Genomic DNA, 13,575 nt, shown 5'->3' with positions numbered 1-13,575 from the left:
AGTAGTAGGCTTTGATGAATCAGTAATTCCTTCTGTGTTGTCTGATGTTATGTAAGAGCCATTAGAACCATGGCAGAAAATCATGATGAACAAAAAAGTCTGATTTTAGAATAACTCTTTTTTTAACAAAAACTAAATTAAACAGGATGCATGAGCAAGATTTAAGCAAGAAACATGAGAAAGAGCTGGATGTCTTGACAGCAGATCACATCAGAGAGAAACAAAGCATGCTGGCAGATTTTAATAAGACCCAAGAGCTGCTCAAGGAAATTAATTCAGCTTTACAAATTTCGTAAGTTTTGTTGCATTAAAAGAATTGTATGTAGCTGCGCTTGAGTGAATAGTTTATTCTGGTGTCCGTAAATTCCTGAAGATACTATAGAGATGCCAAAGTACAAATACCTCAATAAAATATGGGGGCTAATCTTGCATTCTTTAAGCAACACAGTTTTATAATTTTTAGGGGAATGTAGTGAGGTAAGTTGGTAAGGGTTTGAGACCAAAAAAATTCAGGTAGGAAAGATTAAATCTGTGCAGTTCCTAGAAAACTGGAGGAAACATTATTTCAAGTAATTTATTTCTCAAACTGTAATACAACTTTCTTGAGAACGCAAGAATTTTTTCAACAAGTTTATAAACAATACAGTATTTACTACTACTAAGAAGTGAGATTGTAGCATGATTGATGCAAACATTTTCAGGTTTGGTAGCATAAAGGAAAATTAGTGTCTGAAATGGATTGTATGAGGATACAATAACAGAAGGCTTAAAAGTTTGTCTGAATCAAAATGCCACCAGGGATTAGACTACCTAATGGTGGCAGAAGTGATGTAATAGTGTGTCACAAACCAGTTTTCCTGCCTTCCACATCCTTCATTCTCTGTCTCTTACCCATTTGGTCACAGTTTCTGGCTCAGGTTTTAGCACATTGAAGGCTTCCTGCCACAAAGTTGTCTCTAAGGGATTTGTATTTGCAGCATGGGAGATTTATGGTAGTGAGAAGAAATTGGTTCTAAGTTTTTGATAGGAAGCTTTTCCAAAAAAGTATTAGTTACAAATGGACAGTAAAGTCAAAATGCATCTAGCTTTTTCTGTATAATGAGCCCTCAGAAATTGTCTTCAAATAAAATGGTTATAAAATTCTAGTTTTCACCCCCTTGTAATTGTCTATATGCATGCTCTTATGCCCTGATAAATATGGTACCCTGCCATTCAGTAAATTAGGTGTAAGCTACTTACTCTTTACTGTATTTATCTTGCATGAGAAACAGGCCTATGAGCAGCCACCAGAACTGTTTTGGAACTGTTTACCCTGAATGTTTTCTGCATTAAGTTGTTTCTCCGTGTCAAGGAATTTTCTGAATTTAGCTGGTTTTCTACTCCTCGCTCTTGCTCAATTTAGAGCTTTGAGGAAGCAGCCACTGGCCTAAAATCCAGGGTGCCCTGACCTGGCTTTCAGTGTGTTATTTCTCTATTTACACTGAAGCAAGAAGCTGTCCAAAGAGGAAACTATGTAGAAAAGCAAACAAATTTAAAAAACCGAAACCAAACCAAACAAATAAAACCAACCAAAAAAAAAGCCCCAAAACCAAAGCAAGAACAAAACCCAAAAACACCCCCTGCCCCCAACAACCCAGAGAAGTTTTATGCAGCAGTTTCTCAAGTAACTCTTCCCAGGTTCAGCCTCACCTAAACCATGGCCTCATGAATGTTTTTGAAATGGAGAATATGTCTTGGAATAATTGAGAGTGGGTGTCCTTAATTAGGCTCTACAATTAAAGTCTTTGAATTACAAATTATCTATTTGAAACAGAAAAAAACTCCAGTTCTCTGAAATACCTGAAAATAAAATGACAGCTGTGTGTAACTATCTACTATACTCTGGGGATCTGTGTACAATAGCTTAACCCAGCATAAAAAGTGTGCATAAAAATTAAGTCATCTGAGGCTATTTCTGTTCTGCTGAGTCAAATGCCTTCTCTGCAAGTAAAAACAATCATGTTGTTCTCATTCATATTGTTTTATGTAATTACATTATATAATCTCCTCAGAATATGTACAGGCTTTTTGAAAGTTATAAAAGTATCAATATAATTTAATAGTAACTGTTTTCTCAGTTGCAAATCAAACTAAAATCTCATAGTTGCTTTTGAAGAGAAAATATTTATCTGAAGTGAAAAATTAGGTCTGCTTCCAGGTGTCTACAGTTTGTTTAATTCTTGTGGAATTAGGCTTGACCTGATTTAGATTCAATTTAATTCATAGATTTTTCTCAGAGTTTGGGACTTATTTTCTTTCTTTTTCACTAAGTTTGTTCAATTTCCTGAATCTGTTCTGATACTTGGTTGACTAATCTGCATGAGGGCTGAATATACGAGAGACGTATGTTAGTACTTTCCTTTGAAATTGTATTTAGCATCGTGAGCATGCTATTAGTTTAAAGGAGACAAAATAATTTGAAACTGTCATGTCTTCAAAACTTGTTCTTTAAGTAAAAGGGAATATTTATGCAATTATTTGTACAATTCCTCTCTCAGTTGGCTTATTTCACTTCTCTCCTTTAATGCTTTCCCACAAGGCATTTCAAATTTCCTCTTAGATTTTTTTTTTCAAATGTTTATCAGTTGTTACATTAGATGTCCTAATATCCAAATGTTACTGCTTTTGTTTTGCAGCTCATTCCTGTATTTCATCTCTAATGGTACTAAGTAGCTTTTGTGGAGAGGAGTTAGTTACCTAGTAGTCTTCAATATTCTTGGGTATCTTCTGTTCCAGTATGTTCCACATGAACTGAGGAAGATGCTGTGGTTTTGAATGCTTTATTTTTAGCCTGACTTACAAGTGGCCCTTTTCAAAAATGCAGTAGTGCATGCACAGGAAGGATGTTAAGTTTTTGGAATGTTACCTAGATTATTAGTTGCTGGAGAAAAAGTTCCAGTTATTGGGGGTTTTTTGTTTCTTTTGTTTCTTTTGTTTCTTTTGTTTCTTAACTATCTAAAGTCAAAGGAGAACATAGAAATTAATTTCCTTCAAGGTGGTAAGAAAGTTATCCTCTGCTTTTACTCCCTGAACTCTCTTTTGTACTTAGCAAAAATGTGACTATTCACTCATTATTTTACACTGGATCGGCTAAAGGGGATATTCTTCTTTTCTATAAAGTTTAGAAGAAATGGAAGAAAAATATAAAAACAGAGAATCAAGACCAGAAGACTTGCAGCTTATCTCAGAACTGAAAGACCTAATTGCAGAGCGGGACCAACTCATAAAGAAATTGATTGTAAGACTTCTATGCTCTCTTGGTGTAATATCTTGACAAATACAAAAGTTAATCTGAGTCAGTGTTTAAAGAACCAATCCTGCTAGCATGTTATTCATATTATTTGACACATTACTCCTCTGTTTTCAATGACTCATAATAGTCATACTAATTAGATACAGAGCGTTTCCTAAAATCAAGCATAATACATTACTACAAGAAGTATTTTGGTTCATACTTTATCAGATGTCTCCTGCCTCCAATCCTGGGACAAGGCAGCCATGTAAGCCATATAAGAAATAATTTCTTCTGTGAGGTTTCTTAGACCAAGATCCGGACCCACTCAACTTCCCAAATTCAGAGCAGAACACCTTGACTGGGGTTAGTCTGATTAGATGCCAATTAAGAAGCAAGAAGAAATGGGGAAATCAGAATTGAGTAAATATCAGAATTTAACTATACTGAGTCTTCTACAATACATAATCCATTAGGCTGTGCTCACTCTCAGGACCATGGAACTGCATAAACAGAAATTATTTAGATCATTCCATATAATAAGATATAAACATGAAATGCTATTTTTAGAATGATCAGTTTATTCTAAAATGTAAACATACATTTTTTTGAGAACAGGCAGACTTGACCACTAACTGATTGAAAATGCATAAAAAGGAGTTTCTATTTGTTATTCTTTTTAGGAGGACAAAAAGTTCTATCAGCTGGAACTAGTAAACAGGGAGACTAACTACAACAAAATGTGTAATGCAAGCCCTAATGTTGGTGTTATTAATCCATTGGTGAAGGTATGTTCCATGGACTTCATTGCTAAAGTACAGAAAAGGAAATCTAAAGATACAGTAAAAAGAAAAGATACTTGTCTATGTGTGTGTGCCTGCATCTCTACATAAATCACTTATCAGACATGTTCAAAACAAGGAACATAGTTCTCCATTTGTCTACTTATTTTTGTGTAGGTTTGTTTCTTTTGTGTTGATGAAAGATCCACTGATGCTGTTGCCCTGGTGTGCTTAACATGTGTGACATAAAACACAGGTCCTTATCACAAAATAGCAAATTTAAAATGAAAAAGTGACAGGCAATAGAGGGCAGAACTGTATCATGCAACAGAGAGCAGTGACACCCCTAACTGGCTTTAATTTTGTAATTTTTCTTGGTTATTATTGAAATCACAAGGACACTTAGGACTAATGGAAGAGCATTAGAAACACAGGGAGAGGGGACAGTAAAAGGAAGGGAATAAGGGTAAAAAGCGAAGCCTGTGAGAAAGGTATGGAATGAGTCTGATGGGGGAAAGACATAGAGTAAGACTGGAGAAGTGGAATGGCAAACCACTGTGGACAGTGGAGGCTGCAAGAGACTGAAGTCAGTCTCTAGCCTTCTCAGTTACTGTCACCATCTATGAAAGTGAAAGCCCTTCAGCAGCAACCTTTGCCAGTTCTCTCCATCCCGCTGAACAGCAGCCAGGGAAGGCTACTGTACACAGAGGCATAGTAGCTTTTCTGTGACCTCAAAAGCCAGCAGCACTCCTTCTTGAGGAATGTGAATAGACTATTCCTTTGCACCACTTCAGGAGTGAGCCCTCTGACATTTCCTTCCTCCTTGTGATAACGCATAGGTTATTTCACTTGCATGGAAGGGGAAGGGATTTGTGCCAGCTGTAGAGACAGAAGAAGTTGGAAGCAGAGGCTAAAACCCAAGGAGCACAACCTGAGCAGCTCAGATGCTCAAGAGCTTCAATGATCAAGGTTCAGGCTCAAGTTATTTAAAAGGAAGAATGGCTCAATTATTTGTGATCAGGCTATGTTTTTTAGCCAGCCTTACTGCAGTTTCACATCAGATCAGCATCTTTCACACTTCTGCACAAACTCTACTGCAAAATGTCAGTATTCTCCTATGATTTTCACAAGCCCAGCAGCTCTCCTGAGCTTATCTGGATGCCTAACTTTTATGCTAACTGCATAAAAGAAATTAGTTTAGCCCCATTAGACACAATACTAGGACTTCCAGATACAATTTCAGTGATTGTTTGAAAATGTTGGAAGTCTGTCTGAACCACCTATTTATAAAGATGTAAAATGTAGCCATTTAGTATATAATGTTATGTTTTGTGTGAAATCTGAAGTGTTTGGGAAAAGTACTTCAGCATCAGATTTCCACAGTGATAATTCATGTATTTTTATAATATGCTTCTATCACTTAAAATGTTTAGACTTTAGAAGTGTCTTGTATGCCAGAACATTCTGATCTTTCATTTCATGATTGTGGACTTTGTTATTTTATTTTGTCAAAGCACATACTGTGTTATTGGAGAATGAATTACAAGGAAACTGAAAATCTCATTCTTTTTTCTTTTTTTGTAAAAAAAAAAAAGAAGTTATGAGTTACTACAGGCTTTGCATATTAATGCAAAATTGCAGCCATCACAGTATGTATTAGAGCTTCTCTAATTTCTGCAATGTATCTGTTTAGTATAGTATTACATTCTTACATCTAAAGTTTCTTAATACTTTGCATGAATTTCATGGAAACAATACACACAGTTTTCTCTCCAGATTTGACTGCTTCAGAAGCACAGATTGTTTCATAGAGAATATTATATAAATTGTGGTATTTTTCTATGTGGATAACATACATTTTCCAGAAGTGAGCCACCTGTAGAGTGCACAGATTTAACTACAGTTTGTTTAACACATTGTTTTAATTACAGATATTGTCCTGCAAGTGTATTTTACATACAGTTGGTTACTTTCACCAAACTATTTCTTCTTATTTCTTGTTTCTTCAGCTACTACAGCAGACATGTATGGGACAAGCATAGTTTAATCCTTTGTAGCTGATGATCATTTACTGTGATGCTTAAAAACCCACTTTTTTCTATTAGAGCTTTCTGTTAAATTGTCAGGGTATTTTAATTGTGTATTGACAAACACCCACAAGCATATGTCTGCAATTAGTATCATTTGCATTTGCTAACACTGGAGAGGTCAGGCACTGAAATCAAAGCTAGCAGAGAGCCTAAGAAAAGAAAGTGCAAACAAACAATAGGACTCTGTCTCCAGCTGAACTCGTGCCCACCCTCACATAGAACATCTCTCCTGTTTCAGGTGGAATTCTGCTAGAAAGTATGACATAGAAACAACATGAGAGTCTACTTGTCTTTCTCTTTATTTAGTTCATATGTGTATAGTTAATAAGCCCTTAAGGGGTTTTTCTTCTAGCTGCTTTTTAGGGTTGCATATAAGTAATTGAAAAAAAAGATTTATTATATATTTAAGTAATACATAATTAATTGTATTTTTGAGCAAGGGATTTTTTTATCGCTGTGGGTATGTCAAAACCTCCTGTTTTTGGAAATAAGGCACTTTGAATTTTAGTATTTTATTGTGGACATGAAAAACGTGGTAGAAGTTAGAAAATATGTCCTGTCAGACAGACATTTAAAAGAAAAGCAATAGAATTATTTGAAACATCCTTCTGCATTAAAATATCTATAAAAACAGAGAGAATTACTAACTCCCTTGTATGATGTGTTCTAGAATGTAGAAGAGTGATATAAAAATAGATTGCCTAAATATTTTGAGTCCTCGCTTGAAATATTTTGAGTCTTCTCTTGAAATACTATCAAGCAAGGTACAGAGAGTATTGTAAAAAAAAATAACCATGTTCTGTTGTGCCATCTGGTGTCTAGAAGTGTATTAGCATCAAAGCCAGGCCTTTTCTTTGTGCAAGAAACTGGACTTTTGTACAGTAATATTTTTCTCTTCAGCTGTATTGCTATAATGCTTTGCTGACTGAAAGGGTGTAAATGTTGTGAAAGGAGTGTAGATGCTTTTCTAGATTTCATGGTCCAGTTACCAGAATGTGCCTCAGTGATGGAGTGAAATGTGTTGGAGAGACCCATTATTTTTTATCATTTAAATTTCATCAATTAATTGCATTTAATAGCAGAGCTGTTTCACGGATATGAAAAAAAGATTTAAGTAAACATGAAAGGTTAAACAGACTGAAAGGAAATTTTCCACAAGATTGTCAATCTCCAATGTTTAAAGAGAACCAATACATTTTTACATAGAACCAATGTTTCAATATAACCCAAATGTTATATTGAAAGATCATATACTCATGTGATACACTAAATCATAATAACTTAATAATTTTGATTAGAAATTCGATTTTTCTGTGATAATTTGGGGTGTTCAGGTCAAAGCAAAGAGAAAACTACAATCAGAAAAAGAGCCCAATTTGTCCCAATTCCTCTCCTTCAAAAAAACCTCCAAACCAGCCATCAATAAAACTTCTAAAGTAGCAATGTCCTCATCTGTCCCGGTGCAAGAAGCCTTCCTTACATTTGTTATTTTTAATGCAGCAAAAGAAGAAGAACGATAAATCAACAAACAGGTTTGTGAGTGTCCCCAATCTAAGTGCTCTGGAATCTAGCGGAGTGGTGGGCAATGGACATCCAAACCGCCTGGACCCCATTCCTAACTCACCCATCCACGATATTGAGTTCAGCAGCAGCAAACCACTACCACAGCCAATGCCACCCAAAGAGCCCAAGACGTTTTTGAGGTGAGCACTGCCTCACCAATCTTTTTTTTTCTTTTTTTTTTTTTTTTGCTTAACTTTGGAAAATTTTGCATTCTTATTGAGCTGAATCCCACTTGCTCAGAGGTACAAGTACTCTTAGAGCGTTTTTAATTTTTACATTATAATTATAACCTCTTTATAGTACTCCTTTTTATTGTAGACCTTGTTGAAATGTGACATAGTCTCTCACTTTATCCTAAGCCTTGAACTTTGAAAACCTTTATAAGTACCTTAACAGAATTCATGTGCTTCCAATTGTTTACATAAATGAACAATTGTTTTAGATGTTTGTGTTATTTACTGATTTTCATTTAGGGATTGATACTAGCACGAAGGTTTTTTTATTTAGTAATATATGATAATGATTTTTATGTAAGAAAATTACTTTCCGTGCTAGGTGAATGTTTTGTGTTTCCTCTTTCCTCACCTGTATGAAATTGTATCATAGGAGTAACCTTACTACAGCAACAGGAAATGTACAGGCTTGGGTGCTTAATGCTGGGCTTCCAGTAATCAAAACCAGCATTAAAGTCTCAAGTAATTCTGTCACAAAATAATCTACTGAATTGAATAACTTTAAAATGGCATTTTAGAGGCAGGATTTTAATATTTTATCTTGATATGCCCACATATTAAATGCACTGAAGTGCTGTACTTTGTATCTAGTAGGTGCTGATCTCTTACCTCTAAGTTGCCAACTTGAAGCGAAGTGTAGTTACTGGTTCCACAGCTGGTTGTTTGCTCTCTTCTTTGGTTTAATGCAAAAGATCATATACCTGGCAACTGTTAATTATAAAGGGAAACAAATGATAGAATCTTAAATAGATAAGGGAAAACAATATTTTTCAAGAAAACCTTAAAAAAAAAAAAAAGTACTGTTGCTATTTTTTCCTGTGCATGTTATGTGCATGAATATGCTCAGGTATGCATGTGCATGACCCCATGGACTGTGATGCTGGAGTTTTCACTCCAAATTGCTTTGTGCTGTGTATTAACCTATAAAAAATTATTTTATTATCAATTTTTATTGATAAAGGTATTTGTGTAATTAAATTTAAATTATTCTTTCCTGTTGATTTTATGAGAATGTTAAGTTTTCAAAGAGGAGCCAAATGCTGTTTTACAGCAGAGCAGTTTGTTTTTTCTAGTATCTTGGCATATTTTAAGTGTGTGCATGAACAATTGCAAGTGATATTTCTCATGGGTATTATTACAAAAGTGTGTATTTCTGTTCAGTTGCCAGCCAGTTTTTGTGAGCACATGTCTACAAATATGATGTTCGCATCATATTTTTCAAAATTAATTTTACCACAGGAAAAGGATGCTAAAAGAGGACCTTCTACAGTCATGCTTTTCCAAGAAAACTTTTTATTCTTCCTGAAAACTACAGCTCTTTATGAGATTTAAAATTATGTTTTCCAGAATATTATTTGCCCAGCCTGTGATGTGGCTTCTGAACTGACTTGTGCTGCTGATGCTCTCCAATGGAGTGGATGATCACAGATTCTATAGGGAGACATTAAATCACATCCTAAAACACACTGATAATTAATCCATGGAAAAACATACTGTGTTCCTTACTGAATATTCTGTGATCTTTTTTTTTCTTCTCCTAAAATGGTACTTTTCATGTAGTTGTAGGATAATTGTTTCTTTTTTTTCTTTTTGTGAATTTAGCCCTCCTCAGACTGATGCCTCACCAGTGGCTTCACCAGACCCCCAACGCCAGGAGTGGTTTGCCCGATACTTTACATTCTGAGAGATGATTTGTTTTTGTGGCACAGCGTGATGTGGACTGTTTATAAGAGCATGACCCTAAGTAAACCCTCATGTGAACAAGCTTTCCTGTAATTTGTCAAACACTGTGAATGAGAAAGTATTTGTCTTTCTGATTTGAAACTGCACTGTATTTCATGTTATATTTGTTGGAATCATCTGACATGGTACTATACAATATGTGTAATTATAACTATTATTTTTATTTAAAATGGAAGAATCTTTAAACTTTGTAATTACTACATAATAAATTTTGGTAGAACAAACATAATGCTTTTTCCCCCTTTTTCCTATAAATGTGTTTTCTTTGATTTCAGGTAAGGCTTTCCCCCCCAGATAACATAATTGCATGGTTACTATAAATACAACTTGAACTCTGTACAAGGAAAAATATATCTCTCTCACTCTATCCAATTTGGGTGGGATATGTTTAATGCATCCCAGTTCTGTTACTTTGTAGCAGTTTAAAAGCCTTCTCTGGCTAACATTTAAAATCAAAAATGCTAAATAAAGCTAGTGTAGCTGCTGGCCTTCAGAGCTAATGGATTCTGACAGAAGATTAAAAAAGCCACAAACCAGGAGCTGTTCACTGGGGAGGTGGGTTGACTCCTCACCTATTGCTTATAAGACTTCACCATCTAGTTATAATCAAATATTTTATCATTTAATTTAAGCAGAAACTGTTCCCACAGGTCCTATATTTCTTTTATGTATATTAACAAAAACAAATGCTTGAAATATTTAGAAAACTGTTTTAGGTACCTCTGTGTAAATCAAGAACCTACATTTTGAACATACAGTATTTCTTTGGATAAAATTAATGTCTGAAATGAAAAAAAAAAAAGAAGCCACAAATAAACAAATACCAACTACACTACTTTTTCCCATTAATACATACTAAGATACAGGTCTTTCATTAAAACTTAGTTTCCATCCCTTGTCTGTATTAAATATTTTTCTTCTTCTTAAACTAATATATGAAACTGTTTTTCAGCTAGTGAGCATGATTCCCCAATCTATACCTTTTATGATGTCAGTGTTGCTCAAGAAATTTGTTGCAGCATAGAGAAAACCAGAGCTTATTGTCTTTTTTATATTTTTTCATTCAAAGATTACCACAAATTATCTCACACTGGTAGTCTCAGGGAGAATATTGTCTTTGTTTTATGAATGTATTTTTAAGCTGAATCTCTTATCTTTTAAAAGCAGGAAAAAATATGTTTGAGTTATTTGAATAAGGTTCTAGTTAGCATATAAAAAAGGTCTTGAACTTTAATATCTCATCTAAAGCCCTAACTGCATCCTTTTTTTTGCTGTATGCACAAAGGTAAAGACCCAGATGAAGATACTTGCTAATTACAATGAATTTTATATGTACTATATGTATAAAAGAAAAATTTGTATGTTTTCATATAAACTATATAAAAATCTTCTAAATGCACATTTAAAAACTTTTATCATATAATTCACCTTGAAAACACCACTGAAAGCTGTATTCTGGTGATGCTGCCATGGATTAAAAATGTATACATCAGATTTTCTGTAGCTGGTTGACTCAACTGTAGGTATATGCAACTTTTTAATTTTAGAAGAAAGCCATATTGGGCAAAATGTCAGATTTCTTGGCTGTTACCCAAAATAAAATTCACTAGATCATTTTGTTACAATGTTCTGAAGTGAGTGTTGTGTATTTTTTCTTGCATGCTTTGCAAGGGATCAGATGCCTTCTCCCATCCTCAACTTCATTTGTGCATTTTCATATATGGATTGAATAACTGAACAGGAGTACAAAGATAATGATCCCTACATTCAACTATTCAATGAAAGGTGTGCCTAGTTTTACTAGTAGGCATCTGAATGTCAAGAAGCTCTCAGTAACTATGTCTGCCACAGTCAGCAGTTGTACCACTGCTTTATCAGTCTTCTCAAACCAAAAAAAAAAAAGCCAGAAAAAAGTCCCAAAACCAACCAAAAATAAAATGCCTAAAAACAATCAGAAGAAATTAGGAAAAATTATATTTTCTACCAAATGGCATTGAGAACTCTGTAAAATGTATTTGTAAAAGAAGTCAGTATCTGGCATTTGGGATTAAGGAACTTGTGTGATGGCAATGCCACTGTGTTCCTGATCTTTGCAGTACCTGGTATTCTGGAAGAAGCTAAAACATGAGTTCATAGGCAGCCTCAGCCTTGGCTGTCAATAGACACACTTTAGGGCATAGTCTGGAGCCCAAGTTTTACAGCCACATGAACATCCTACCATATTCATGCTGCCTGGTCTAAACCTTTCCCTAACCTGTGGGATCTGTAAGCCCTTCTCAGCTCTTGTGCAGCCTTGCTGGCAGAGTCCAAATTGCACACTGTACCCCACCCTGACCACCATATTAATGGGCAGTTCTGTACTCCCCTGGAACAAACCCAGACTGAGGGCACACACTGTATTCTGTCAAACTGAAAAAAAAAAAGAGCAGTTTTAAGTCTTTGTCTTCACTACCACACAGGACTATCAGGAGGGACCTGAAAGCAAAAATAGTAATACTGGTTTATGTAAGAAAGCCATTATTCCAAGTGGAAAGCAGAGCCAAACCAGGCAAGTGTTCCAAGCCCAGGACAAGAGAGTTTATTAGGGTGGTAACTGCCAGCACTGTCTCTATCCACTAGTTTGAAACAATTACTTTTTCCTGCCCCATTTTACACCATCATTTCAGAAGAGGCAATCTCACAGCTTTTTGAAAGGGCCTGTCATGGTTTGACACTGGCACAATGCCAGTGCCCCCATGAAAATGTAACCTCTCCATTGAATGCTGTGAAGTGGAATCAAGAACAGAGCAAAGCAGGCCCAAGCTTAATAACAGGGAAAAAAACTTTATTAAGCTACTCCTACAAAAGGAAAAAAAGGAAAAAGGGAGGGAAAAAAAAACCACACAAAGATCAAAATTAAAACCTTGCAAAACATTCCTCCTCCCACCACCCAACTCCAACAAACCACAGTGAGACACAATCTGGACCCCAATCAGGTTTCCACCCTCCAAACAATCGATACTCAGTCCATCAAGGGAGAGAGGAGTCTCTCCTGTGCCACAGACCCCCCAAGAAAACAGCTCCACATCCTGTGTTTCCATGTCACACATGGCACCGCCCGGAGAAAAGTTTGCCATGGTGACCCTTCTCCTTTCCATGCACAGTGCTCTCACCACCAATGCATGGATGGACAGACTGCTTTTAGGATTTTTCCTTTCAAGGATGCCCTGCCAAGAGGGGAGAAAACAACAGTTCAGTTTTTCATTTTTTGGGACCACAGTCCCCCCCATTTTCCCATTTTTTCCCCTGGGCCGAGGGTCCAAGAACAGAGATCTCCTTCTCTGAGGACAGGGGGCACCACCACAAACCCCCTAACTTTTCCTCTGTTCACTCCACTTCTGTCTTTTCCCAGCTGAAGCAGGTCTCTTGGCTCACTGGCATCCTCCCAAAATTCAGTCTCTCTTGGAGGAGAAGATTGGTTCAGTTTGTGGCCAACACAGAAAAGTCCAGCCAAAAGCCACTCCTTGTCCCCCTCCCATCTAGAATTCCTCCTTCTAACATCCCAGGGTCCAAGGTGTCCCTCTTCCTCTCTTTCAAACCGAGGAGGAGAAAGAAAAATTCACAAAGCTTTCATTTCTCAAGGAAGGGTTAAAAGTCCGAACTCCCAGGATAGCTCAATGCCCAGACTCCGGCAGCTCCCACGCACTGCGCACCTTGCGCACCCCCCGCTCCTCCTTCCCCACGGTGGAATTGCTGACAAAACTGCCGATGTCTCTTTCTCTCTCCCTCTCAGGAGAGAAACTCTGGGGGGGAACGGAGACATCCCAGATTTCTCCACCCTTCCATCTGCAGGGGCCAGCCCGGTTCCAGTCCCTCCACCCTTGGCCCCCCTCATTCAGGCCATGGGCCTTCCC

General features: G+C 36.4%; 1 protein-coding gene across 9 annotated transcripts in view; it reads left to right on the top strand.

The window, feature by feature from the left end:
- FAM184A (family with sequence similarity 184 member A) overlaps positions 1 to 11,307 on the top strand; it is a 71,978-nt gene extending 60,671 nt beyond the window's left edge. For 5 of the 9 annotated variants that reach the window (XM_077782253.2, XM_077782254.2, XM_085575080.1 and 2 more), the window contains 5 exons: positions 146 to 292; positions 3,160 to 3,277; positions 3,955 to 4,059; positions 7,644 to 7,846; positions 9,542 to 11,307. In XM_077782253.2, the coding sequence (XP_077638379.2) occupies positions 146 to 292; positions 3,160 to 3,277; positions 3,955 to 4,059; positions 7,644 to 7,846; positions 9,542 to 9,623 (655 nt within the window). In that variant the 3' untranslated portion in view covers positions 9,624 to 11,307. The remainder of the gene's footprint in view (positions 1 to 145; positions 293 to 3,159; positions 3,278 to 3,954; positions 4,060 to 7,643; positions 7,847 to 9,541) is intronic. The other 4 variants (XM_085575082.1, XM_085575085.1, XM_085575083.1 and 1 more) reach the window with 4 other exon arrangements.
- Positions 11,308 to 13,575: the final 2,268 nt, after the last annotated feature.

Source organism: Lonchura striata, chromosome 3 (assembly GCF_050655825.1).
Source record: "Lonchura striata isolate lonStrDom1 chromosome 3, ASM5065582v1, whole genome shotgun sequence".
In the NCBI taxonomy this organism is placed as follows: domain Eukaryota; kingdom Metazoa; phylum Chordata; class Aves; order Passeriformes; family Estrildidae; genus Lonchura; species Lonchura striata.
The sequence above is the reverse complement of the archived record's forward strand: the minus strand, read 5'-3'. Positions and strand labels throughout refer to the sequence as shown.